At 43.7% G+C, this 24,638-nt stretch overlaps 1 protein-coding gene across 1 annotated transcript; it reads right to left on the reverse strand.

Annotated features, from left to right (window-relative positions):
- Positions 1-10,637: 10,637 nt before the first annotated feature.
- Positions 10,638-22,004, reverse strand: LOC311240478 (galectin-3-binding protein A-like; the record flags this gene model as incomplete). The annotated part of the gene is made up of 5 exons (XM_084329057.1): positions 10,638-11,709; positions 12,328-12,589; positions 12,777-12,899; positions 13,106-13,297; positions 21,959-22,004. 5 exons carry the CDS (start codon positions 22,002-22,004, stop codon positions 10,638-10,640), a joined length of 1,695 nt encoding a protein of 564 aa, XP_084185183.1.
- Positions 22,005-24,638: the final 2,634 nt, after the last annotated feature.

Genomic DNA, 24,638 nt, shown 5'->3' on the forward strand with positions numbered 1-24,638 from the left:
TGTACTTCCAACAATAAAACGCGCTAACCAATCAATGTGACCGCAGAGGCTATAGGCCTATATACTATGTCCATGATTATATTGACTAGATTGTCCATGATTTGGGAGCAATGCAAGGACGATATTCACTATGATTGTAAACCTCCATACCAATCGCTCAGATATCCAGTCACGCCTTCTATCTACTTCCATAGGACCAAACGTGGAATGTATTAGCGTTCTAGCCCAGACCCCGTCTTCTCACTCGGGTGACGACACAAAACAGATCTTATGGTTATGATGTAAAACGAATATTACAGGCGCTGGACATTTTTAAGTCCCTTATCAAATCGTATCGGTCTTCTGGGGGCTGCTTTATGGTTTCATTGAAAGTAAACAAAGAAAGGTTTACATTGTGTCTTTTTTAGCAGAACCACACAAAGAACACAGGCCATACTGTTATTACAAAGCATACAAAATATGTGGGAGACCCTGATGGAAACAAGACAAACGCCTTTCACAGGTCTGCATCCCCCCAACAATTGTACGTATTGAGCCGTACCGTATTGTACCCCTTCTGTAATCCGTCAAATAAAGTTCCCATTCACTCATCCATTCACCTGTCCACTTTTGTTCCTCCGCCACCGTGCACGCACGTAATTTCATTCAACCCGATATCATCATCATGCAATATGCGTCTGGTACTGTCTCCAAAAAACAAAGAATTGCAATAATAATTACTGTTCCTGGTGGACCCCAGGAAGACTAATAAAATCAAATAATGGGTCAAATTACTAATTCACGGTCGCTCACTAATTCGCCGTTATATAGACAGCGAAACGCATGCTTTGTCTCGCATAGGAGCGTGGCGGCGCTGCAAGCACAAACCAAAACTTCACCTATTTATCAAATGAAAAAAAACACAAAACACCTCTGGTCCTCTTAATTTATAATAATCGCAGCCGCTTATCCCAATCCCAGTAACATAACGTTCTACGATTAGTGCAGTGACCGCTTGTCAATGTCACACACCCCCCATCCTGACAACGCGCCCGGCGCATATCGTTCTTCCCCTGGCCGGGTAAGAAGACGAGGATGTCGGCTGAACCGAGCGCAAAAGAAAACAACGAATGAACAGCCCGCAGCGGCTCCCTGTTGCATGCCTGCCCTATACACCAATACGTGCGTCTCTCCATCAACGCAGTCCTGTGTGAACTATGTGCGTCTCCCGCAACGTTACGTACCGCAAGCGGCACTAACAGTCCCCGCGCCTCGGACCAAAGAAATAATAATAATAACAACAACAACTGGTTGTTTATGACTAATTGAAAACGGGGGACCCTGATGCAAACAAGACGAAAGTCCTTCTCCCCCCTATGTATGTCACGCAGTCCGCACACCGTGCGTGTAACTATATATAAGCCCGGAATTAAAGCAATTTTCATGTCTTTGGTATATATTTTATTCCATGGAAGGTTACGTTTGTCAGAGCCAAACGAATGAACGATGAAAATTATATCTGTATCGTCCCACTAGGCATATCATACTCTATGGTCTTTGTGCTTTGCGTTTATCAATAATACGTTTATTCATGCATATGCAATACGTGAAAACCCTGATTTAGGACGCAGCGGATGGGAGCAGAAAACGCCCTCAGACACTCGCGGGTTTGCATTGAAAGCGAATAGCTGTAAATGCATAGTCCATATGTGCCTTTAAAGATTTCCAGTTCCAGTGTTCCATTGTCCATTTTGCATATACAACCCGCTATCATATATTCAATTAGAATGTCAGAATGTATCATAGAATGATGATCAGCGCGGCTGTACCCCGCAATACGGTCAACTCGTATTACAAAAATAAAGATTGCTGGTTCAACAGCATCTATAAGTGTGGTAATAACGCAGATATCGAGTGTATAATATTCCTGTGAATATGCGCGTGGTGCACGCCTCTGTCGCTTTGACCCTTTTAACCTCCTTCCAGTTAAGAGTACCCTCCTCCCGTTCGGATGCACTCCTTGCCCTACTTAGATGCACCTCTCCCCTCCAGGATCAGGAGATACCACGTGTGGGGAAACCGGCTCTTTCAGGGCCGCATTGCCACCTACACTGGACCCCCTCTCACCCAACCAAGGATACAGGCCTCCACTTCCAGGCTAAGGTCTCCTCACATGAACAGAAGAAGTCCCCTTATTTTACCTTCCGGCGCAGTTTAAGGCTGGGTCCCTTTCCAATCTTAGGAGAGACAATTCAGATTCCTCTGAATTGACACCCCTCATCCCTCTGCTTCCCAGCATTTTCTTTTCAAAAACACTGATCACAGAAGCACAGCTCGCCTACTAACCCTGTATCGGCTAGTAAGGTTACCGTGGCCTGACTGTACATTGAGCCAAGTGCATTTATGCCCATACTGTCCAGTCACTCACGGTCCCTGTCCCGCTATCTGTGACTATAAGCAGGGGTCATAACGCTCTCCTGACCGGCTGGCGACCCAGTCGATAGCGACCTCATAGTCCGTCATCAAGTCAGGACCCCAAGCAGCTGACTGTCCGTAGTACCTATCAGCCACTCAGTTTAGAAACCGACGGTCTTGTCCCCACCCCGCTTGCTCTGGGCATGGAAATATTGACCGTTTTCGCCAGCCTTGCCTGTTCATGGCAGGAGCTGTGCCCCCTACGGTGCACCGCCCTGCTCCTAGGTGTGGACTGTCGCCCACGTACCACCCAGTGCCCACACCAACTTACGTGCGACGTTTCCTGGGCCGACTAGGCGGTGCCACAGTGGTATGTTATTTCATACCTCGTTACGCACGAGGGCCTTCAGTTTCTCCCCAGCACTATAGAATGTGTTTAACGTGCGCCCAGACTCTTGCGAGCCCACTGCCGCCTGTTTTGGACTAGAGGTTCGGGGTGCCCACCCCCTCCCTAATCCAACCAAAATTATACTCCTATATAGCACAATACAATAATATAATACCCGCTCCTACAACTGCTCATATAGCATAACATAACAATATAATATAACATAACACCCGCCTATCGTTAATGAACTAGATACATCCATCTAATCGTCAATGCATAGTCTGAAACTGCAATGCGAAGAGGGTTCAATCGTTTCTGGTTCCACAGACCCGCTCCCTCGCGCGGCCGCTTCGAAGGTTCAAAAGTCCGCTGAACCAGTACCCCTCCTCGCAGAGCAGGACATGGCCCCCCTACCACCAGTACACTAACTTCAATATAATATACCATTCTCTACTACACAACACTCAGAATATAAGAAGTCTGTACAATACAATATTCAACATTAAAATACGGATAACATAAATCAAACGCTAACCACATTCATGGGTTCACCGTAACTTATAACTTTTTCAATTGACTTAAGCTTATTTCGTGGCCAGGATTGCAGCTGGCTGACGCAATCAGGAGACTAAACAGGACTAATTAAGGCCGATCAACCTTAACCGTAACCCATTCGTAATTCCAACGCACTTCAGCCCTACACAATCCCATGGTTTGTCTACTCAACCACTCCGGCCATACTCAAGCCCCTGCACACTGTGGCTCTAACTTAAACAAACAACCCTAACTTAAATAAAATGGGTCATTCTAACCTATGACAGTACTTATTGCCTTTCAGAGAAGGACTTACCATTCAACACAAACAACAACAGCAGAGGGGGGAAAAAAGGACAGAATATAAAACACACTGCTTTTCATCGAGCACAACCACACCCAATCAAACCCTCATTGCTCCAACCTAAACAATTTGACTAAGCTTAGGATTGCAGTCGACTGATGCAAATGAGACACTATCCCAGGACTAAGAAAAGGCCGATCGCTCCTTTAATCGTAATATGGGCGTAATTCTCCCGCATTTCAGACCTGCAATCCACTTTATGTCTATACTCAATAACTGATTACCCTTAACTTAAATAAATGGGTTGGTTCTAGCCTAGTGCAGAGAAAAAAAAAAAGAAAAAAAAGAGAGTGGTGTGGTAGGAAAAAAATAAAAAAGTTCTAGTTATAAATTGCACCTTGCAAATATCCATTTCAACAACACAATTCAATGGGTTTTACTTTTATTTTTAGCCACCTATTTACAAGACAATAATTGAGAATGCATCCACTCATAACGGCTGTTTTAACTATGCAGATTTCGACTTTTGCGTAACAGGCTTATCTGCTTACCTTTGAAAGTGGATCCTCTGTCTGAGTGGATGTCTTCCAGTCAATATCGTCCGTAAATAGCTAGGTCGGTAAGTCTGATTGAATGCCCACCAGGAACGCCAAATTGTCACGTTTTAGACTCAAACATGAAAGTTGTAAAAGATACTTAAAGATATAAGAGATGAAACACTTTTGAAGGTATTTATTATAAAAAGTTTAACAAGCAATGTAATATAAAAGTGAATAAGCAAAGTATTTATACAAGGTGAATATAGCAAGGTACAATTTGAAATCTAGATTGTTACAACCGGCCGGTTGAGTATATTAAAGGAAATTATAAAAGTCAAGTCATTGTCTCAGTCCAGCATGTCTCGTCCGTGCAGTCCAGTCCAAGCAGAGAAGAAGAAAGAGTGAAGAAGTCCCCCCTTCCCTGTGGGGGTGATCTTTATTAGCGATCCCATAGTCCAGTGTGTATGTGGTCTCAGTCCTGCGTGCACGTTGTGTGTCTGTGTGTATTGGTCAGCCTGTATGTCCGCCGTGCATGAGTGCATGTAACGCACATGTACGTGTAAGTTGGTGCATGTGTGTGTCTAGGATAACGATCTGTGATTAATGGAGACTGGAATATGTGACCACTGGATGACCTGGCCATATATTAGTCGGCTTGTGGCATTTTGTTGAATTTATGTGATCCGGCTAATCTGGTGGGTGCTGTGTGCGCGTTGAGAGCAAGGGTGTGTGTGTGTGTGTGTGTAGGTTTGTGTGTGTGTGTGTGTGTGTAGGTTTGTGTGTGTGTGTGTAGGTGTGTGTATGTGCTTTGAGGGTGTGGATGTGTGTGTGTGGGTTCGTGTGTGTGTGCTTGTGTGAGAGGAACGGTACCATGTACCAGGGGTCAGCCTGCAGGTCACTGATCTGTGAGTGGTCCTCTTGTCTGAGAGAGAGACGTAAAACCAGCTTTATATAGTGTAGTGATGGGAGAATGTCTCCGCTTATAAAATTACATGATACGTGTCATATTTCATCACCCTGCACCGTTTGAGTAGAGGCTATTGCACCGTTTGTTTTGTAATGCGTACCGCCACCACAAGATGGCCGTCCACTTCAATTCATTCACACCGAATTATTGCCTGATGGCAAATTCAAATCTATTTACTATTTGTCATATATGTTATGATGAATTGAAAATGGGGGACCCTGATGTAAACAAGACGAAAGTCTTTCTCTGGTCTGCATCCCCTTAACAATTGTATGTATTGAGCTGTACTGTACCCATTCTGCAATCTGTTAATAAAGTTTTCAATCAATCAATCAATCAGTTAGCCAGCCATAGCCAACATGAACGTGGCTGGGGGAGGGGACCTCGTGTTGGTGCCCAGTCCAACAGCCAGCGCTCTGGGGAAACAATCCAGGTCTGGGTGATTTACAAACGGGCTTTTTAGAAGTGAAAACATGTACAAAATAATTGGTAATTTCATTATATTAATATATAGTGCCGTGAATCAATAAAACAGTTCAATCAATAAAATGTCCGAGGGCTTTTACTGTATGTTGAAATGCCACATTCCCTTTCTGAATGTAGCAATTATGCTAGCTAAGGGGGATGAACGTTCATATCACACTCGCGTATTAAGTTACATGAAATATTGTAACTGAACAACATCTCTCGCTAATCGTATGAGATAGAAAGGAACTTACCTCGTTATCAAGGACGCACACAGGATAACACGTGAAGGTTTCTACAAAAACCTAGGGGTCCGCAAGGACGACTTCAAGCTGGAAATGGTAACAACAGATGAGGTACTCAATAAACTGAGCGCCCTCCAACCTAACAAGGCCACTGGCCATGACAACATCCCCTCCAAATTCCTCAGAGACTCAGCAGCCGCCATCACACCAATCATCACACACATAATAAACCTCTCCATAAAACAGGGACACGTCCCCAAGGACTTCAAAATTGCGAGGGTGACCCCTCTGCACAAAAAGGGCAGCAAATTAGACCCAGGCAACTACCGCCCTGTTTCTATTCTCACCTCCATCTCGAAAGTCATGGAAAAAATAGTCTACGAACAGGTCGAAAAGTACCTAGCGGAAAAAAATCTAATCTACGAATTCCAATCTGGCTTCAGAACATCCCACTCCACTGACACATGCCTTCTCTATTTGAATGACCACATCAAACAAGAGGTGGACGCAGGCAAATACTGCGGCATGGTCATGCTGGACCTACAAAAGGCCTTTGACACGGTCAATCACTCCATTCTGATTGACAAGCTAAAAGCAATTGGTTTTGATAGTCTATCAGTGAGCTGGATGCAATCCTACCTTGAGGGGAGGGAACAGATGGTGGAGGTAAACGGTACCCTATCCCCCCCCCTCACAGTGAGCTGTGGTGTTCCACAAGGAAGCATACTAGGACCGCTACTGTTCCTAATTTATGCAAATGACATGTCGTCAGCTTGTGACTGCAACTTGTTCCTGTTTGCGGACGACTCAGCCCTGCTGGTCTCTGACAAGAACAAGTTACAGGTTGAAAAAACCCTCAGCTCGGAACTAGGCAGAATCTGCATATGGCTCGCTGATAACAAACTATCATTACACATGGGCAAAACAGAGTCCATTCTCTTCGGTTCAAATAACAAACTCAGCAAGACCGACGGCTTCTCAGTTACAGTGGGTGACAATATTGTCACAAGGAAAGATGAAATTACCTACCTGGGGTCCATCCTAGAGGCTAATCTCTCCTGTGACAAAATGGCATCCAATGTAATAAAAAAAGTCAACCAACGAACTCGATTCTTGTACCGGATCTCCTCTCTGGTAAACAAGAACACCCTGAAGACTCTGGCAGGAGCACTCATTCAGGGGTACTACGACTATGCTTGCACCTCATGGTACCAAAGCACCTCAAAGGCGCTAAAAACAAAATTACAAACATCTCAAAACAAACTGGTCAGACTACTGCTTGACCTTACTCCTAGAACCCACCTCACCCCTGCCCACTTCGACAACCTAGGATGGCTTAGAGTAGACGACAGAGTACAACAACTTGCAATGGGCCTGGTCTACAAGATACACTACACGACCAAGGTACCCATGTACATGTCAAAATACTTCCCAAAGGTCAGTGAATACCACGATCACAACACCAGAGGGAGCTCCACAAATCATGTCAAACCCAGATTCGGCTCAAATAAGGGACTAAACACGTTTCGCAATTATGCCACATCAATGTGGAACGCCCTACCCAAAGCTGTAAAGGAATGTGGATCACTACCCACTTTCAAAACCTCTCTCAAGGGACACCTACGGGAGACTGCAATTCAACACTGGCCCCTGTAAATATCCTAACCCAATCATTCCAACCCCCTCCAATGTACAGTCATTTACCTAGTATGGTTTTGTCAATAGTTCAATGTACAATTGTGTTTGTTTGTACAGTGTCTCCTCCCCCCCCCCCTCAATGTACAGTGTTACTTGTTTATACAGTGTGCCCCCCGCCCCCCCCCCCCCAACCACCTCCAATGTAAATTACCCAGTATGGTTGTCAATATCCCAATGTACCCAACCCCCCCCACCCAACCTCCAATGTACAGTTTCTACGTCAAATGTATATACTCCCTTTTCTTGACTCCTTCTGTATCACAAACAGTACTGTATTTGCAAATCTGGTATGTCATAAATGTATAGATGTAGCAGTACTGACTATCTGTATGTCATGTATGTCATATATGTCTATATGAATTGAAAATGGGGGACCCTGATGGAAACAAGACAAACGTCTTTCTCAGGTCTGCATCCCCTTAACAATTGTTAAGTATGTATTGAGCCGTACTGTATTGTACCCATTCTGCAATCTGTTAAATAAAGTTTTCATTCATTCATTCATTCAAGGGGGAACTTTTTTCCGTAGCCTTTGTTTGCCTCTGATGGGCTAGCCGGCGTACAGCAAAGATTCAACAACCATTTATATGTTGTTCCCTAACCCTAACCTTAACACTAACCCTAACTCTAAGCATAACCCACTTCGAAAGAGGGCCAAAGCATAACCACTTTGAAGCAGAGAATATATGTACAAGGCGGAAGAGACCCTTCGGCGCTAAACCAACCAAAGGCTACGGGGAAAAAAGCACACAGGTAACTTCTATTGTAGCAGGAACTAAAACCTCTTTACCGTAATAAGGCAAGTGTATGCGCAAAAGGAAATAAACGTTAGTGTAGCCTGAACTAAAACCTATTTACCGTAATAAGGCAAGTGTATGCGCAAAAGGAAATAGACGTTAGTGTAGCAGGAACTAAAACCTATTTACCGTAATAAGGCATGTGTATGCGCAAAAGGAAATAAACGAGTGGTCCACTTGACTGTGATTACCGAAGTGCAGGCTGGCTTGACCATAGATATATATAGAATAGTGTTCTATAGGGGCTTGACCGCAGTCTTCTACTGCTTTTGCAACCAAATATTAAACATGATGAAATTATGACTTTTACAATTCACCCAAAACCTGAAAGTATATATATATATAGTATAATATATAAAATGCTGGTAGTAGTCTACAGAAACAAAACAACAAAACATGACTGCATTGTAAGTACTGCAAATACAGATAATAGAACTATTTGCAATGCAGTTTGTTTTTTCAAGCAAGATTCCAGTCACCATAAAACGACGCCGAGCCTATGGTGTCAAAATGCTTTAATACTGCTGCTTCTTTTGACTTAGAAACTGTGACCACTTCAACTGCTTTCAAGACAGTCTTGTTTTAAATGTAGTTATGACCAGGACCTTTCTTAGCTCCATGATGAGGACAAGACGAGATAAAAAAAAAAAAAAGCTATCCTTGCTCATAGAATGTAGATGGTTATATGATTAAACTATATTTGTATATTATATCATTCTACATGAATCATGATTATTGTTATTATATTTTTGTATTCTTGCTTCGATGTTTGTTGAGACAGTGCTGGCAGAGGCAATTGTCAGAATTCTAATTCAATATTCAAAAAGATAAACTCATCAAAGGTGACAATGCACACATAAAGTGTGTAAGATAAGATATTCCTTATCTGTCAAAAGAAAAGTGCAAGAATCTATGATTCCTCAGACAATAAAAATATATTATATATTTGTTATTGTATTTATGGTCACAGCCATAACCAGTACAAGTTCAGTTGGGTCAAATATTTAATATACAGTATAGACTAAAGACAGTATCAAGCCACAGTGGGCCAACATCTGGGAAATGACCAGAGAAATACTGGAAAGAGAGAAATATTCTTGGATTTTGCTTGTAAGATAAAATAAAACATGCATTTAAAAGAGAGAGGGGGGGGGGGGGTAGAAACCAGAAATTGCACTGGAGGACCACTTTAAATGGTAAATGGTGCTTTTATATATCTCTTTTATACAAAGCACTTTGCAATTTTTGGTCCTCACATTTTACCCATTCACGACACTCACACACCGACAGCGGAGGCGACCATGCAAGGTGCCAACCTGCTCATCGGGAGCAATTAAGGGTTAAGTGTCTTGCTCAAGGACACATCGACACGCTGCCCGGGGGTTCTTTTATATCACAGAGGATATAAAAGACCACTGATGAAGGACATTGTCCGAAACATGTCTGCTTTGATTCAGGCTGCCAATTAAAAAAACATTGAACCTGTGAGTGCTGGTCCGGCTACCCTGCTTTGTTATACTGAACTTTATGGGATTACAGCACCCAGTGTGAGTACTTGTGAGCGCGGTCTAACTTGACTATATATCACAGAGGACAACACAGTGACCTCTTCATCTTCATTATTAACCAATGCTCAGAGTATCCTTTCGGTTCCTATGGTAAGTAAGGCTTGGTTTTAGTTTTCATTTGTCAATGTTGTCCTCGGGCCTTAGTGTGTTTGAAAGACTCCTCCCAGCACAGTAAATTACTTGATTGGTTCTCTGTATTAAAGATGACAAAATATGACTTCTCCTCCCACCTCCTTTCCCCTCACTAGGAGCTCATGATAAGATAAGATGTTCTTTTATTGATCCCCTTGGATTCCAGGACAGTACATGAGAAGGAATAGAGCACATATTCTCCTTCAAACCAGCATAACAGTCTTGACTGTAAAGTTTCCTTTCTATCAGTTGAGTGTTGGAACCACTGGGTCAGTGCATTAACAATCAAAAATAAAAACACTACTGCTCCTTACTCCCTCCTTGCATACGACCACCTCCAGGAAGGAGCATGGAGGAGATGATAAGCTATAGGGACGAGAGACGGAGAAGAAGAGAGGGACATTTTACAATTCATGTGCCTCGACGTTACAGACGAGGCAGAAAATGTCCTTTAATAAAACATCATTTAACATCTTTCTTTAACACGATTCTTCTGCATGCAGCACATTTTTATTATCATAAAAGCGTATCACCGAACACTGGGTGAACATAGGCTAATCAACTGGAGAAAAGGCAAAAGACCCAAAAGGGCATCCTGCCCTCCTCCTAATCAACAACTTCCTCCTCCTCCTCCTCCTCTGTGAACTTGAGACCTGTGGTGTACTTGGGCCGAACCACTACGCGGTAGTTGACCTGCTCCGAGTGGCACGGATACGCTTGACCTGCACTGCTGTTAGCCGGCATGAGGGCCATGTCCTGGTTGTTGAGAGGCTTGAAGTCCTGAACGTGGACCACATACTCCCCCTCACACAACACCACAACCTTGTTCTGGTAAAGAATGCTGTTTTGAAACTCCACGGGTAAATCACGGTTGTTGTTCTGTGGTACCAGCAACGCGGCCGGGCAGGTCACCACGTTGGAGCACTGATGGCTTCTGATTAACACGTTGGTCGACCAGCCCATGTCCCTGAAGAGGGTGAAGTAGGCGCTGGTGTGCACCGGCGTACGGAAAGTGGCACTGAGACTTTCATAGCGCTGGCCTTTGCGAATGAAGTAGCCGTGGGATCTATAATGGTTGACTTCCTTTAAACTAAACACGTGGCTCCAGGGATTACCGGTGTAGATCCTGGGTGTGTACGGTCTCCAGTGACTTATGAGCTCACCAAATAAATGTCCAATGGGCAGAGAGTTGAACTGGAAGCCCTGCAGCTTGCCGGCCTGGTAGCGAACACCTTTGAGTCGGTACAGATCTTCAGCCGAGATCATAGGGAAACGGATGTATCTCAAAAGGTCAAGGTTAGATGCACTCCCTTGGGCTGCCTCCCAGCTCTCCAGCGCCTTAAGGACGAAGGCCTCGTCGGGTACCACCAGGTCGGAGCGGAACAGGAGAGCCTTGACGGTGGCCCGGGGCAGGCCGCTCCAGGCCGGGGAACGGACCAGAGCCTCGCAGTTCCACGCCAGGTAGCGGAGACAAGTTTGCTGCAGCGCCTTGTCACCGGTGCTGACGGAGTATTCGTACAGAGAACTCGGGGTCTGGAAGGTGGAGTCGTCGGGGAGAAGCCAAGGGAACAGTTTCCCCGCCTCCTCCTGAAGCTCTTGCAGATCCCAGTCAGACGCCATCTTGTGAATGCACTGCGCAGAGGATACAGTGATAGTGATCTGTCGTGTGTACAGGTACCTGGAAGACAGGGTCAGGTCAGCTATTGCTTTTTTTCTAAACCCAGAATGGTAACTCAATAGTAACTCTTTCCATTACAACCTGCATATAGTCCTTTTACATATCTGTAGACGATACTATATCTATATCTGTACATATCCTACTCTTACTAGTTACGCTGCTGGCCAGTATGACTACTACCATACTGTCTTTACACCTGTATCACTGTACATATTATACTACAACTCTATACATACTGTACATCTGATAGCACTACACTCAGTAGTACTAATTCATATATTTTGTACCCAGTTTAATCACCTGTATATTGCTGTTGCACTTCTAATCTAATCTAATCTAATCTAATCTAATCTAATCGAATCGAATCTCCAACACATAGGAGCCATACAATAAGAAGTGGTGGAAAGTAACCAAGTATTTCACACTTAAATTGTAGGGAACTTCATACTTTCACTCCACTAGACTTCAAAGGAAATATTGATGAAGATGAGACACTTTCAAACATACAGCCAGCCAACTTCAATAGGATGTAATCAGAGTCAGCATAAATGGATGACATATCCCTTTAAAACATAACCTTCAGAGGTCACAGAAAATATGCAATAATGTCACATTTACCTGACAAATGTGGTGACGTATGGGCGGCAGTCAGAACTGACGTCGATGCTGAGGCTGCTGTCATTCACGGAGGAGGAGGTCGTCCGCGGCTCCAAGGAGAGGATCAGTCTGTGAGTGCAGATGGTCTCCACCGTGCTGTTGTCCACCACCACGGAGACCTCCAGGTCACAGCCACGTCCACTGTCGAAGAGCTCACCCAGCAGTTCAGAGAGCATGGCGTTGTGGGTCACAGTGTATTCACGGCTGATGTTCTGGGCTGAGGCTGAAACAGATCAAAAAGAGAGACACGGTATCGATAATGTACTGGTGGAGTCTTCTTTATACACATTAACTGTCACATGATTGGACCAAGACGTTACTGTAAGTTTAACCACAGATACAGGTGGCTCCATGGAGACTATAATGTGATGAAAAGGCTTTTGGACATTAATCGGACGAACCTTTCTCACAGACTACGCCAGCGTCTTCACCGTGGTTGCAGTCTTTAACCCCCCCGCCCTTGAAGGGACAGCGGGACAGGTCCTTCTCAGTGCCCTCGCAGTTTAAATCATCCATCCAGATTCGACCACGACCTGAGACAGAAACCCTTGTTGAATGAAAATCGACACAAAAATCTGACATTGACCATAATTCACATGGCAGACACTTTCCTCTTATGCAATGCTCAGGTTGGGGTTCCTTTCCATCAAAGGAATCCCAACTTGACCATGACATAAGAACAAAATGGCAGTCGTGTGAATAAAAAAACAAAACAATAAATTAATAAATAGTAATTGACCTTGACCATACACCCCTCCAGTAACCGCTGACACAACTCCAGGGAAGTTGAGTTGACAACAGACCACTCGCGCCTCCGCCATGTCCCAGCTGTCATCACACACCGTCCCCCACTCTCCATTATAGTAGACCTCCACACGGCCCTCATGAGATAACTGGCCCCCAACGAGCCTCGCGTCACCATTCTGTAACCCTGCATAGTGGCAAAACACAAAACAATAACCTTTTTTTAATGTTTTTTTGGGGGGGATGAATGTGTCATTGGAAAATGATAAGCATATCCCTTGCAATAAAACAACATTGAACAAAGGCTTTACGATTAATAGATTCATTTTCCATATGCAATCATACAGAATGACCTCTTTAGATGTAGTGCTTACCAGCCAGGGATGTACTATGTATAATGTTTCAGTCAACTAAGACCAAACCGACTGAATAATCAACAAAAAGGCGGCAGCTCTATCAAAGTTCAAAACTGCAGGGATAAGGCGGTCAGGTGGCGTAGCGGAGATTGCGTTCGTCACCAACACTGGAGACGCTGGATTCCAGCTCACAGCTCCGGCGTTGTCACCAGCTTGGCTGGCCGTTCACACTAATACAATTGGCTGTATTAGAGGGTGGGAAAGCTGGCGGGGTGGGTCCGGGTCGTTGTAAACAGCGACTCCTACAGTTCGGTCGGGGCGCCTGCTCAGTACGGATAGGATCTAAGGGGGGTAGTGTGATCCTTCCACACGTTACACCCTCTCAGTAAGAGTCCGCGCTGCCAGGTGAAAAGAAGCGGTTGATTGGCTAGACGTGTGTCGGAGGAAGCACGTGATAGCCTCCACTCTCCCAGAGTGACTGTGGGGGGTAAGTGCGCAGCGACCAGGAAGGGGATTGGGAATTGGCATAACGACTAACATTGGGATGGGAGAAAATCGGAGGAAAAAGGAGGGGAAAAAAGATCAATTAAAAAAAATAAAAATAAAAAACTGCAGGGATAAGTAAAATGTTATGATGTAGCCGATAACAAATCTATAACTAATACTTTACTATAGATCAGTGATGGAAACATTACTTTTGCGAGTGTGAATGTTCCTTTTTGATTCAATACAATAATATGTAGGCTATACTTTAGTTCTTAATTAGATAACTGGCCCCCAACTAGCCTCATGTCACCATGCTGTAACCCTGTGGCAAAACACAAAACAAAACCAAGTAGAACAACCTGTATTCACAGAACTATAATAACAAATAGGGCTGTCCCCTCTTAGTCCATTAGTTCAGTCATAGGTTTTTAGTAATTTTTTATTTAAGTGCTTAGTGGCGCAGTGGGCAAGGCGCTCGCCACTAACGCAGGAAATGCTGGTATCGAGCCCAGCTCTCGGCGTTGCTACCGGCTTGGCCGGCCTTCATACTAACACAATTGGCAGTGTTAGAGGGTGGGAAAGCCGGTGGGTGGGGATTGGACGTTGTGGACAGCGACTCTTACAGGTCGGTTGGGTGACACCTGTACAGCAGAAACATGAAGTATCGGGGGCAGCGTGAGCCTCCCACGCGTTACTCCTCGCCACTGAGAGTTCGAGCTGTCTGGTGAAAAGATGCGACAGGCTGCCTCCTCGTGTACCGGAGGGGACACGTGATGCAAGGCTTCTATCCTCACTACAGCCGACCAGTGGGAGGCATAGTCTAGCAACGTTCAAGACAGGGGAGGGAAGAATTGGAATCACGAAATTGGGATGGGAGAAAAAGAAACGCAACATAATAAATCTGTATTCATCTATTTATGGCGTGATATCAATCTCGTACCGGTACCGGACTAATGAGCTATCTACCCTCCTTTTCTCTGTGGTGTTATCTCAAAATAATTTGCCCTCTGCCCTTGGAGCTCAGTCTAACTCGCCTCGTCGCGACCCGCACCACTATCTAGCCGTTTCTAACCTTTCCCCTAGAATCACGGTTCTAGCCTTGAGTTGGAGACACGTCTTAGCTGAGATGGCGTCCTTCCCCCACCACCCCCGAGCCAGAGGCAGACTGTTATCGTGGTTCTACTTTAACAACTAACCAGTTTAAGAAAGGCCCTGAATATAGGTATTATGTACTTTACGTATTTATCCTGTTACAATCATAACGAAAACCAGTCATATCTTTCAATATCTGTACTAGGGCTGACCCCTATTAGTCGATTAGTCGACTAATCGGTCGAAAGGAGCCGTAGTCGACTGCCAACCTCTTAGTGGAATAAATTTTTTTTTTTTTTTTTTTTTTTATTATCATTCTTTCCAAAAGAAAAGAGGCTTAGAAGCGTGGCTAACGCTAATGGCACGCATACCAGAGGCTAACTGCCTAAGGAAACAGGCACAGAGGCACTGAAGGAGGATTTCACCCATCTAATGAACACACTAGACTAGACAAATATCAAGATGTATCCACCATCAGTGGACCAATTGCATGCTTTTGCAGAGGACAAGAAGCCTTCAGTCGACTCCTTCAGACATTAAGCACCCCCCACAGCCCAAATGGAATGATACAAAAAATATATATAAATTTTGGCCAATCATAGTCGACTATCCAAATCCTTAGTCGGGGACAGCCCTAATCTGTACGTATCGTACTCTTACTAGTTAAGCTGCTGGACAGCATCACTACTAGCATACTGTCTTTACACCTGTATCACTGTATTATTAGGGATGGGTACCGAATCCGGTACTTTTAAGCAGGGACGTGCACAGGACATCCACCCGTGTCACATTTCGGTAATGCAAAACAATGTGACAAGCCCCCAGCAGCAGCAGCAGCTACACGTAGCAAGCCTGCAGCCAGCACTGAAGAACCCTCCGTTGACGACACTGAGGCATCGACATCTTCAGGTATATTTATTTAAATATATAGATGTGTACCTTTTAGTTCAGCACAATAGTTCATTTCTGGTTTGTTTAATCGTTTTATACTTGTTATTTTATAAAATATTATTTTTTATTTAAAGATATGTGTGTGTGTGTGTGTATATATATATATATATATATATATATATATATATATATATATATATATATTAAGGCTGTCAAATATATCGCGTTAATATCGTGTTAACTCCCGATTCTATTAATGCCACTAATTTTTTTAACTCAAGATTAACTAAAAAAAAAAAAAATTTTTTTTTTTTTTTACTAGACTTCACTCAGGTGTATTATTGATGCTCTCATTGATACTATGTTTGTTTCTGAAGTGTGTGTGTGTGTGTGTGTGTGTGTGTGTGTGTGTGTGTGTGTGTGTGTGTGTGTGTGTGTGTGTGTGTGTGTGTGTGTGTGTGCGTGTCTATAGGTACTTGCGAGGACATACTATGCTCCGCCAACCTTCATTGTGAGGTCAAATCCACTTGCGAGGACTTTTTCCTGGTCCCCAGAAATAATATACTTTAGATGACTTTAAAATGATCTTTAAGTCCCTAATATACATTTTTTAGACTAGGTCCTCACACTGGTATAATTGTTGATTTCACCCGACTCTACAGCATTCCTACAGGACACACTCGAGTACTGCAGGGGGAAATATGCGTTTGGCGCAGATGTGTGTGAGGACCTTTGGAGACTATTTTTGATTGGTTGGTCTGAGAGGGGATTGTTTTGATTGGCTGCTCGTGACCTGTCACTCATCTGCTAGCTACGTGACCTCACGTGGTCTGAGAGGGGATTTTTTTATTGGCTGCTCATGACCTAACGTGCATTCTGGGTAGTGTAGTACAATACTATCATATAATAATTCTACTATTATACAACGAGGGCGCCTATAGCACTGCTATCTTATGCAATGACACTATTGCATAGATTATGCAAAGTAATGTTTGGCTGAACATCATAATCAAAATCGTAAAGGAGAATGAACGCTAGCTAGCAGGCTATAGATATCTATGACTATGAGCTAAAACGCTAGCTAGCAGGCTAGCAAGCTAAAAGTGACCTCACGTGGTCTGAGAGGGGATTTTTTTATTGGCTGCTCATGACCTAACGTGCATTCTGGGTAGTGTAGTACAGTACTAGCATATAATAATTATACTATTATACAACGAGGGCGCCTATAGCACTGCTATTTTATGCAATGACACTATTGCATAGATTATGCAAAGTAATGTTTGGCTGAACATCATAATCAAAATCGTAAAGGAGAATGAATGCTAGCTAGCAGGCTAGCAAGCTAAAACGCTAGCTAGCAGGCTAGCAGCAGCTGGGCAATCCAAAAGGAGAATGAATTAATGAAAACTTTATTAACAGATTGCAGAATGGGTACAATACAGTACGGCTCAATACACACAATTGTTAATGGGATGCAGACCAGAGAAAGACATTTGTCTTGTTTACAATAGTCATAATTAACAGTTTGTTATTCATTTAGATAATTATAAGATAAGATATTCCTTTATTGATCCCCTTGAGGAAATTCAGGCATCATAGCAGCATGGGGAGGGGAGAGTTTGGTTGATTGATTGAACATTTTATTAACAGATTGCAGAATGGGTACAATACAGTACAGCTCAATACACACAATTGTTAAGGGGATGCAGACCAGAGAAAGACTTTGTCTTGTTTACAATAGTCACAATTAACAGTTTGTTATTAATTTAGATAATTATAAGATAAGATATTCCTTTATTGATCCCCTTGAGGAAATTCAGGCATCATAGCAGCATGGGGGAGGGGGGAGTTTGGTTGATTGATTGAACATTTTATTAACAGATTGCAGAATGGGTACAATACAGTACAGCTCAATACACACAATTGTTAAGGGGATGCAGACCAGAGAAAGACTTTCGTCTTGTTTACATCAGGGTCCCCCATTTTCAATTCATCAAAACATAACATGTTTTAGGACCATTGCTATTTTTATTGTACATAAATTATATGAGAGAAGCATGTTCTTGTAATTTATTCTTATTTGCAGATGATTCAGCTTTGCTCCCATAAGGATCTCAGTACACTCAGTACACAGGGAGACTGCAATTCGAAACTGGCCCCTGTAAATGTCCTAACACAACCCCTCCAATGTATACAGTAAATTACCAAGTATGGTCTTGTCAATATTCCAATGTACAGTTTTGTTTGTACAGTTGTACAGTGTCCCCCACCCACCCCTCCTACCCAACCTCCCCCCACTCACCCCCCACCCACCAACCACCTCCAATGTACAGTCCCCCCCCCCCCCCCCCCCACCTACCCAATCCAATGTACAGTTTCTACGTCAAATGTATATACTTTTTTTTCTGGACTCTTTTTGTATCACAAACAGTACTGTATTTGAAAATCTGGTATGTCATAAATATATTACTACCTGTACCCCCCCCCCCCCCCCCCCACCCCCCCCCCCCTCCCCCCCATGCTGCTATGATGCCTGAATTTCCCCAAGGGGATCAATAAAGGAATATCTTATCTTATCTTATCTTATCTTATATAGATGTAGCAGTACTGTCTATCTGTATGTCATGTATGTCATATATGTTACGATGAATTGAAAATGGGGGACCCTGATGTAAACAAGACGAAAGTCTTTCTCTGGTCTGTATCCCCTTAACAATTGTATGTATTGAGCTGTACTGTACTGTACCCATTCTGCAATCTGTTAATAAAGTTTTCAATTAATCAATCAATCAATCAAACTCCAAAGAATACTAGGAGAGGAACTCTCTAAGGTTAGGAATTGGCTGTCTGACAATAGGCTCTCACTTCACTTAAAAAAGGCTCCTGAACTCAAGGTAGAATTAGGGTCTGAGGTTATAGCAGCAAGAACAGCAGTGAAGTACCTGGGCTGTATGCTGGATGACAGTCTGGGGGGGGAGGCCTTACAGGTTTGATTGATTGATTGATTGATTGATTGATTGATTGATTGATTGATTGATTGATTGATTGAAAACTTTATTAACAGATTGCAGAATGGGTACAATACAGTACAGCTCAATACACACAATTGTTAAGGGGATGCAGACCAGAGAAAGACTTTCGTCTTGTTTACATCAGGGTCCCCCATTTTCAATTCATCAGGAAACTGGGTACTGGGTAAGGTAAATGCCCGCACCAGGTTTTAAAGCAGGGAAGGCCTAAAGGCCTCTACATGCTACAGCAACTTCTGCTTGTTATCAATGGGTTGGTTGAGAAGGGAAGTGTCATCTATCTAGGGAACCTAGCTACATACCGGGTACAATGTTACATTAGGCTGTGCGTCGATGTTGCAGAAGCATAAAGGCAGAGTGTTTGCAACACCGTTGCTTTGTTGATGTTGTGGTGCAGTAGACTCTATAGGTCCTACAGGCTACCACTAACAACATGAGTTAGCCCTGGCTAGTGCTGTAATGTAGACTATATAGCTCCTACAGGCTAACACTAACAACATGAGTTAGCCCTGGCTAGCGCCGTAATGTAGACTATATAGCTCCTACAGGCTAACACTAACAACATGAGTTAGCCCTGGCTAGTGCTGTAATGTAGACTCTATATAGCTCCTACAGGCTACCACTAACAACATGAGTTAGCCCTGGCTAGCGCTGTAATGTATACTATAGAGCTCCTACAGGCTACCACTAACAACATGAGTTAGCCCTGGCTAGCGCCGCCATGTAGACTATAGAGCTCCTACTGGCTACCACTAACAACATGAGTTAGCCCTGGCTAGCATGTAATGTAGACTATAGCTCCTACAGGCTACCACTAACAACATGAGTTAGCCCTGGCTAGCGCCGCCATGTAGACTATAGCTCCTACAGGCTACCACTAACAACATGAGTTAACCCTGGCTAGCGCTGTAATGTAGACTATAGCTCCTACAGGCTACCACTAACAACATGAGTTAACCCTGGCTAGCGCTGTAATGTAGACCATAGCTCCTACAGGCTACCACTAACAACATGAGTTAGCCCTGGCTAGCTCTGTAATGTAGACTATAGCTCCTACAGGCTACCACTAACAACATGAGTTAGCCCTGGCTAGCGCTGTAATGTAGACTATATAGCTCCTACAGGCTACCACTAACAACATGAGTTAGCCCTGGCTAGCGCTGTAATGTAGACTATAGCGACTTGTGTGACTGGGAGACTTGTGTGACTTGGAGACTTGTGTGACTGGGAGACTTGTGTGACTGGGAGACTCGTGTGACTGGGAGACTCGTGTGACTTGTGTGACTTGGAGACTTGTGTGACTGGGAGACTTGTGTGACTTGTGTGACTTGGAGACTTGTGTGACTGGGAGACTTGTGTGACTGGGAGACTTGTGTGACTTGGACACTTGTGTGACTGAGAGACTCATGTGACTTGGAGACTTGTGTGACTGGGAGACTCGGGAGACTTGTGTGACTGGGAGACTCGTGTGACTAGGATACTTGTGACTGGGAGACTCGTGTGACTTGGAGACTTGTGTGACTGGGAGACTCGTGTGACTTGTATGACTTGGAGACTTGTGTGACTGGGAGACTTGTGTGACTTGGAGACTTGTGTGACTGGGAGACTCATGTGACTTGTGTGACTTGGAGACTTGTGTGACTGGGAGACTTGTGTGACTTGGAGACTTGTGTGACTGGGAGACTCGGGAGACTTGTGTGACTGGGCGACTTGTGTGACTGGGAGACTTGTGTGACTGGAAGATTTGTGTGACTTGGAGACTTGTGTGACTGGGAGACTTGTGTGACTGGGAGACTTGTGTGACTGGGAGACTCGTGTGACTTGGACACTTGTGTGACTGAGAGACTCATGTGACTTGGAGACTTGTGTGACTGGGAGACTCGGGAGACTTGTGTGACTGGGAGACTCGTGTGACTTGTGTGACTTGTGTGACTTGGAGACTTGTGTGACTGGGAGACTTGTGTGACTTGTGTGACTTGGAGACTTGTGTGACTGGGAGACTTGTGTGACTTGGATACTTGTGTGACTGGGAGACTCTGGAGACTTGTGTGACTGGGAGACTTGTATGACTGGGAGACTTGTGTGACTGGGAGATTTGTGTGACTTGGAGACTTGTGTGACTTGGAGACTCGTGTGACTTGGAGACTTGTGTGACTGGGAGACTCGTGTGACTTGTATGACTTGGAGACTTGTGTGACTTGGAGACTTGTGTGACTGGGAGACTCGTGTGACTTGTATGACTTGGAGACTTGTGTGACTGGGAGACTTGTGTGACTGGGAGACTCGGGAGACTTGTGTGACTGGGAGACTTGTGTGACTGGGAGACTTGTGTGACTGGGAGACTTGTGTGACTTGGAGACTTGTGTGACTGGGAGACTTGTGTGACTGGGAGACTTGTGTGAATTGGAGACTTGTGTGACTGGGAGACTCGGGAGACTTGTGTGACTGGGAGACTTGTGTGACTGGGAGACTTGTGTGACTGGGCGATTTGTGTGACTTGGAGACTTGTGTGACTGGGAGACTTGGAGACTTGTGTGACTGGGAGACTTGTGTGACTGGGAGACTTGTGTGACTTGGACACTTGTGTGACTGAGAGACTCATGTGACTTGGAGACTTGTGTGACTGGGAGACTCGGGAGACTTGTGTGACTGGGAGACTCGTGTGACTAGGATACTTGTGTGACTGAGAGACTCATGTGACTTGGAGACTTGTGTGACTGGGAGACTCGGGAGACTTGTGTGACTGGGAGACTCGTGTGACTTGTGTGACTTGTGTGACTTGGAGACTTGTGTGACTGGGAGACAAGTGTGACCTTTGGCTGTAGCTAACATGTTTATACACGGAGGAGACAGAGGAACATGTTTGGACAGCTTGGCACCGGGGTACCTCTCGGACCTGCTGGAACCTTATGTTCCTCCAAGGTCCCTCAGGTCCTCTGACCAGCTCCTCTAGGCCGTTCCAAAGTCCAGGCTGAAGCTATGGGGGGGCCGTACTTTTGCTGTGGCAGCCCCAACGCTCTGGAATGAGCTGCCACTGCATGTTAGGCAGGCCCCCACTCTGCAGGTGTTCAAATCACGCTTCAAGACACATCTATTTGCTCTGGCTTTCGGTGTTTTAAACAGTTTTTGAGAGACCTGCCTTTTTATGTGACACATTGTACTGTTTTTATTGTGTGCTTTTATTAAAATGTTTTATGTTTTATGTTTTATCTTATGTTGTGGACTTGTACAGCACTTTGGTCAACTTTGTTGTTTTTAAATGTGCTTTATAAATAAAGTGGATTGGATTGGATGATATGTGCATATTTAATGTGGGAAGTGCCTCATTTGCATATATAAACATCAAATTCAGAAAACTTGTAATATATTTTTTCTTAGTTTATATGTACATAACAAGCTGGGAACGTTTAAGTGATATCTATCCAAGTATCACCTTAATAAAATTTTCAATCAATCAATCAATCTACTGCCACTCTCAAAGACTCAGCTCAGCTCAAAATTGTGTAGCCTACTGCTGCATGCACCCCTCCCCCACAGGTTGAAAACATTATCATTAGTTGCAGTGTGGGGGAGGGGTAGTTTGTGGCGTTTTGTGTGTCTCGACTCCTCTAAAATCCGAATTAACCCTTTCACAGTCGGCGGCATGTTCGAGGAAGAGGTTCTATTAATCTGATGATAAACCCACGCTCCAATTTGAAATGTAAGTCTTATCTTGCATACAGCTTGTGTCATTTGGATATAAACGGTGTAATTTCAGTTTAGTTTATAGTAGATTAACACTAGTGTTTCATGTGTTTGCTAAAAGGATTGTCACCGTGACGTTAGCCTGTAGCTACCAGGCTAATATAACACATTTAAGTTACTAGCAACGTGTTTCGCAGACTGCAGATTTACTAGCCAAGTTAAAAGAACACGCCAACATTTTGGGATATTAGCTTATTATCGTCTTCTCCAGAGAGAGACAAGAAGATAGATACCAGTTTCCTCTCTGTGCGTTCAGTAGAAAGCTATCTGGCTGCATGTTAGCCTTAGCTTAGCACAATGAATGGAAGCGAACATGACCAGTTAGCCTTCGGGAGCGGTGTTAGTTGGACAATGCCTAGGCTAACCGGTCATGTCCGCTTCCATTCATTGTGCTAAGCTAAGGCTAACGTGCAGCCAGATAGCTTTCTACTGAACGCACAGAGAGGAAACTGGTATCTATCTTCTTGTCTTTTTCTGGAGAAGACTGTAAGCTAATTTCCATGTTAAAAACAAGTCACAGCAATGTGTTTGTTTTGATTGATTGATGTAATACAGTACAGCTCAATACACACAATTGTTAAGGGGATGCAGACCAGAGAAAGACTTTCATCTTGTTTACATCAGGGTCCCCCATTTTCAATTCATCAGGACATATATGACATACAGATAGACAGTCCTGCTACATCTATACATTTATGACATACCAGATTTGCAAATACAGTACTGTTTGTGATACAAAAAGAGTCCAGAAAAGGGAGTATATACATTTGACGTTAAAAACTGTGCATAGGAGGAGGTTGGGTGGGGTTGTGTGGGACATATATATAATATATACATATATTATCTTTCAAATGCATGCATAAGAACAGATAATGAAATCTACTGTAATCTACTGTACTTTTAAATTTTCCCCACAGTGCAACCGTTTTTAAACTAATTTCAGATCTAATTGTTCCTACATGTTAACAATAGGGAAAGCATTTCATATAAAAGTATTCTGTATTCTTGTATGACAACTAATAAAGAAACTTGAACTTGAAACTTCCTGTTCATCATCGCTGACAATAATATTAACAACTATTGTCCATTTTATTCTCTACCTTCCAGAACTGTCTGATCAGGGTGACGTCGCAAGGCCGGGATGCCCTGGTCACTGACTTCGGCCTGGCCAGGGAGGTGGTCGAGCGCCCAGTCCAAGACCCCAGCAGGAAGCGCTACAATTGTGTGTATTGAGCCGTACTGTATTGTACCCATTCTGCAATCTGTTAAATATTGATTGATTGATTGTTATTAACAGATTGCAGAATGGGTACAATACAGTACAGCTCAATACACACAATTGTTAAGGGGATGCAGACCAGAGAAAGACTTTCGTCTTGTTTACATCAGGGTCCCCCATTTTAAATTCATCAAAACACAACACAATGTTTTAGGACCATTGCTATTTTTATTGTACATAAATGATACACAGGGAGATTGCAATTCGAAACTGGCCCCTGTAAATGTCCTAACACAAACCCATGTACAGTAAATTACCAAGTATGGTCTTGTCAATATTCCAATGTACAGTTTTGTTTGTACAGTTGTACAGTGTCCCCCACCCACCCCTCCTCTTTTGACAAGATGTGTGATATTTAATGTGGGAAGTGCCTCATTTGCATATATACACATAAAATTCAGGAAACTAATATATATATATAGTAATATATTGTTTCTTAGTTTATATGTACATAACAGTGAAAGTCTCACATTAATAATATTTTCAATCAATCAATCAATCAATCAATCAATCAATCAGTCTCTCAGACTGAGATCAGAAAATGAACTGTGTGTATTCTTGCAGCCCCCTCCCCCACAAGCGAGTGTAACATTGCAGTGTGGGGGAGGGGTGATGGTTGCCTCGTTTGTCAGCTCTGAAATCAGCATTAAC

This window comes from Notolepis coatsorum (genome assembly GCF_963971535.1).
Source record: "Notolepis coatsorum genome assembly, chromosome: 14".
Taxonomy (NCBI): domain Eukaryota; kingdom Metazoa; phylum Chordata; class Actinopteri; order Aulopiformes; family Paralepididae; genus Notolepis; species Notolepis coatsorum.